Source organism: Arachis ipaensis, chromosome B04, assembly GCF_000816755.2.
Source record: "Arachis ipaensis cultivar K30076 chromosome B04, Araip1.1, whole genome shotgun sequence".
Taxonomy (NCBI): Eukaryota; Viridiplantae; Streptophyta; class Magnoliopsida; order Fabales; family Fabaceae; genus Arachis; species Arachis ipaensis.
The window spans coordinates 89,529,027-89,534,130 of NC_029788.2; the positions used below are offsets into that span (position 1 = coordinate 89,529,027).

General features: G+C 31.9%; 1 protein-coding gene across 1 annotated transcript; it reads left to right on the forward strand.

Annotated features, from left to right (window-relative positions):
* On the forward strand, positions 305-4,871 carry LOC107637864 (probable protein phosphatase 2C 36). The gene is made up of 4 exons (XM_021121313.1): positions 305-1,787; positions 2,100-2,213; positions 2,971-3,235; positions 4,231-4,871. The coding sequence occupies exons 1-4, from the start codon at positions 516-518 to the stop codon at positions 4,344-4,346; spliced, it is 1,767 nt and encodes a 588-aa protein (XP_020976972.1). The 5' UTR covers positions 305-515; the 3' UTR covers positions 4,347-4,871.

Genomic DNA, 5,104 nt, shown 5'->3' on the forward strand with positions numbered 1-5,104 from the left:
ATGCTGAACTCTTGCAAAAGTCAAATGACAAAATTAACTTCTACTCCTTTAAAAGTGCACCATGCATCATCCCCTGAAACTTTTCTCCTCTCACATTTCAACGCCCCCAAGAATAGAAAACAAAAAGTCAAAAACAAAACGAAACTGCTTCTCAAGCATTTAACTCAAAGTGATAGTCAACTTTTCTATAAGAAAAATAAAAATATTAATTGCTCAATAACTTTTTTATATTTGTTCTATATTTAAGTAAACACTAATCAATTTATATTTTTTTCGCTGAAAATGATAAAAGATGGCCCCAAGGAAAATCTTAAAAACTGCAATAAAGTCAAGACCTCTTTATTTCCCCGATGCGGTTTTTTGCTTCCAACTTCATTAGTTCAACTCTGTTCTGTTCTGTTCTTCTTCCCTCTGCTCTCTATTTTTTCATTAGCGCCAATGCACCATTGAGATCCACAGAAGAAACTCAAAGCTTGAATTGAAACCCATTGTTTGGTAGCACTGTCCATCTTCCAATGGGTAACCGAATGGGTAAGCTCTGCGTCTGCTCCTCCGACACTGCCGGAGAAATCTCCGGCAGATTCGACAACGGGATAACCTTCCTCTCCGATTCACATGACAAAGCTCTTGGAGACTCCATCTGCTATGTGAGACCAGACAATTCTCAGTTCTCCCGTGGCGGCGGCGGCAATGTGTTTTCGGACGGCAGCGCCACCTTCGTTACTTTCCGGTCTGTGTCCGGGGCCACCGTGAGTGCAAACACGTCGTCAACGCCTTCTACCTCCCTTGATGATTCTCTTCAGCAAGAGACAGCTTTGGATTCCTCTGCTTCATTTGAGAGTTCAGGTTCCTTCGCTTCCACAATAATGGTGCCTCTGCAACCGCAACCACACGCTCCTGCTGATGAATTCTTTATTCATACCTTTCCAAAGAGCCCGTTGAATAATGGTGTCTCGAACGGTCAAATAGGTGATGAGAAAGCTTATGGTTATGAACATGCCAATAACAAAACATGTGGGCCAAGTTTGAAGAAGTTGCTGAGTGGATCGTTTCTCCCCAAGGAGAAGAGACCGATTTTCAAGAACAACGGGAATGCTAACGCCAGAGTGGGTTGTAGCACTAATTTGAGTGACGAACCAAAGTTTCATAACGTTGTTGTTGTTGATGATGATGACGACGATGATAAGTGTAATTTGTCAAAGGGGTGTCAGAACTTACATTGGGCTCATGGTAGAGCCGGCGAGGATCGTTTACATATCGTGATTTGCGAGGATCATGGGTGGATTTATGTTGGGATTTACGATGGATTCAATGGTCCTGATGCCACTGACTATCTTCTGAACAATTTGTTTTATGCTGTTTATGAAGAACTCAAGAAGATAGTGGGTTGTCAAGATTCCAAATCGTTGGTGGATGGTGGTTCTTATTTTTCCTCAAGTTTCAATAAAGAAAACAATCCAACAGGAAATGGAAACTTGAAAGTAGAGAGAAGGAATAGCAGAAATTGCAAGAAAGAGGTGAAACTGAATGCGAAATTGAGTGAGTGGGATGTTTTGCAAGGTCTTTCGAAGGCGCTGAGGATAACGGAGGCGGCGTTTCTTAAGAGTTCAGATGAGATGATAGCTCAAAATCCGGTGTTGGCTATGATGGGTTCTTGTGTGTTGGTTATGTTGATGAAGGGGGAAGATGTGTACTTGATGAATGTTGGAGATAGCCGCGCTGTGTTGGCAACTCACGATGGGAATTCTCTTCAGCTTACTATGGAGCATAGCACTCATGTCAAAGAGGTCAGTTTTCTAATACAAAAATTATACGAAACTAACTTTAGGGTTTAGATTTATTATTTAGGATTTATAGATTTAGAGTATATATTTAAGATAAACAAAATAATTTTAAAAAAATTAACTGATATTAACCAACAGGAAAAGCTAGTTACCTAGCATTACTCTAGATTTTGTATTTTTCACTAGTTATTTTATTTTTCTGCAAAATTTTAAACACGTGAAACATTGAAAATAAAAATGATCTGAAAAGCTATGCTTGTTGGAAGAATCACAAGTTCATGAGACTAGCTAGTTAAGAATTGTTATGTATCTCAGGAGGTTCGTAGAATATGGAGGGAGCATCCAGATGACCCTTCTGCTGTAACTAAAGGAAGGGTTAAAGGTTACTTGAATGTCACAAGGGCTTTTGGGGCCGGCTTCCTTAAGCAGGTAATTTGGGATAGAGTAATAAAATAAGAAGTTAATCATTCTTAAATTAAGATAATAGAGCACACATTTCATAGAAATTGCAAAATCAATAGTGATTAACCTTACTTTATCACTTTACCAACTTCTTCACTTTAGATGATTCAAATTCGATAATTTAATACTCATATTTAATTTTTTACATTATTTCATTCATAAATTAAGAAGCGTTAGTTCTTCTAAATTTTAAAACTCCATTTGGTAATAAATTTTGGGAGAGATATACAAAGATATTGCACAGCAAAATGTCTATTTTAAAATAATATTTATTCAAAAATTTTTATTCACAAAAATTTAAGGATAATAGAAACTAAATAAAACATTTTCTTTAATATTTCATCTTCATTTTTTATTTCTATAGTTTCTACACAAACATATTATCAAACACATTTCTATTATATATGTTATTAAATTGATTTTGTTTTAGCTATTATAATTTGCAAGACTTATCATCAACTTTCAAAAATTTAGATTCAAAATTAGAATTTAATTTTGATACATTATTAGTATAAAGTAGTTTTACACTAGTATCTAATTATTGAGTGTTATGTCAACAAAAATAACTGTTTTTTATATTGACTACGTGAATAATTATTCAAAAAAAGAGATGTGATTAGACGATTGCTCGTAAAATGTTTTCAGCTTTCAACTAATTAAATTAATCTTTAATTTCCTTGATTATTTGCTAACCAACCACTTCACCAACTTCTTAATTTTGTAGCCTAAACAAAACAATGCAGTGTTGGAGACATTCAAAGTGAACTACATTGGAGACTCCCCATACATTACATGCTGCCCTTCACTCCACCACTATAGGCTCGGTCCAAATGACAAATTCCTCTTACTCTCTTCTGATGGAATTTTCCAATACTTCACCAATGAAGAAGCAATTTTTAAAGTGGACTACTTCATCACTATGTTCCCAGACATAGATCCTGCACAACTTCTCATTGAAGAAACACTGCACAGAGCAGCCAAAAAAGCTGGTAAAAAGCACCTTGTTTACAAAAGACATCGTAACGATTCATTTAATATATCTGCTAAAATCAATGCTAGAAAAAAGATGTGTTATTAAACTGTCTCAAAATAAATTCACTTAACATACCTTTTTAAATTAATAATGATATACTTTTTTTGAATAAAGAGTTCTTTTAATAAGAAATATGGAGATGTTTGGTAATAAAAAATAATTAGTCAAAAACAGTTAAAATTTATTTTATTTAACAATTACTCAATATTAAATACGGTAATTTTTTACCTTTTTTTTTGTCTTCCTAACATTACCGATAAAAATAATAATACCTATTACTTAAACTTATTTTCATGTGTCAATGTTTAACATGAATATCTCAATTATCAATCTTCTCATTATCAACAAATAAATAAAAAGGCAAAAATACACATAAAAGAGTATAAAGAAAAACAAAAGTACACTCAAAAGATTTCAAAATAACTAATACACTCCAAAAAAGGTTTAACCAAGTCAAAACTTTCTGTCAATTGTGAAGGATTTAATTAAACAAACTAAAAATAACTTTTTGAGCTGTTATATCGAGATTTGGGTGATTACAAAATATATAATTTTAATTTTATGTCAAATAAGTAAAAAAAAACATCAAATTTTACTTGCCTAAACATTTTTTGAGATATATTTGACTATTTTAAACTTTTTTGTGTATATTTTTGTTCTTTTTATATTTTTGCGTGTATTTTTGTTTATTTATTCAAAAGAAAAAAAATTATCAATCTTATCTAATTTTTCATACAAAATTGATGGTTATTAAAATGTTAGTGTCTACACTTTGAATGCATGTAACTAACTCTTTACTTTATTTAAGAATTAAGAAAGTACTTAGAAAAATATATAATTGTTCAACTCTTATTGTTTATTTATTTGTTTAGCTTTTACTAATGAATGCTCTTCTCAAATGCACTTGAAGAAAGCAAGTTATAGTTTGACTTTTTATTTTTAATGGTGCAGGTATGAATTTCCATGAGTTGCTTGATATCCCACAAGGAGAAAGACGACTTTACCATGATGACATTTCTGTTGTCATAATCTCTTTGGAGGGAAAAATATGGCGTTCGACAGTATAAAATATTCCCATAAAACAAATGGTATAATTAACAACTAAGTGACTAACTACACTTTTTTTTTTTTTTGTTTCTTTTTTAAGATGTAACCTCAAAGAGTCAAAATTAGGCATAGCCAGCGGAAGATAAGAGCTACCAGTTCATATATTTACTTGTAGACAGTTCACAGTTGTTTAAAAAGAAAGGACGAGTTCTGTTTTTCGGCAAACCTCTACATATTGCAAGGGATTAACGGAAATATCAAACTATATACAACAAATTGTCAAGGAGATCAGAACCAGGAATTAGTTGATATGAGAAGGTATAATCAGTCAATAAGAGGTTGATACTGAAAGAAATTTGTCCCTTTTATTTCAAATTCATCAAGGTAGAGATCTGTTATATAAAATATAATATATGGCCCTATACCGAATCGATGTTGATTTTATTTTTCTTTGTTAGTTTGGAGAAAAGTAAACTACTCTGACATTTTCCAATTGTTTTGTTGCTGTTTGGTGTCAGCTAAGGAAGATCTGTGTAAAGTTTAATATATAATTTTTTGTCAATTCTATGGTGCCTTTTATTTTGTGTCTAATTTTTTGTTTAAATTACTTTTTATAGTAATTTTAAAATATTTAAAATTTTTTTATTTTTATACTTTTAAATTTAAAATTAATTATTTTACCTATTTTAGTAATTAGGCAATATTTTATAGGCACCATAGCAAACACCATAATTTTTTTAGACTCATATAGAAGTTAACAGGATATATAAATAGTAAA

Excerpts from the sequence above, each read along its gene's own strand:
- LOC107637864 (XM_021121313.1), top strand. The coding sequence starts at position 516 with ATGGGTAACCGAATGGGTAAGCTCTGCGTCTGCTCCTCCGACACTGCC. Across the intron at positions 1,788-2,099 it reads ATAGCACTCATGTCAAAGAG|GAGGTTCGTAGAATATGGAG; the intron begins GTCAGTTTTCTA and ends TATGTATCTCAG. Across the intron at positions 2,214-2,970 it reads GGGCCGGCTTCCTTAAGCAG|CCTAAACAAAACAATGCAGT; the intron begins GTAATTTGGGAT and ends TTAATTTTGTAG.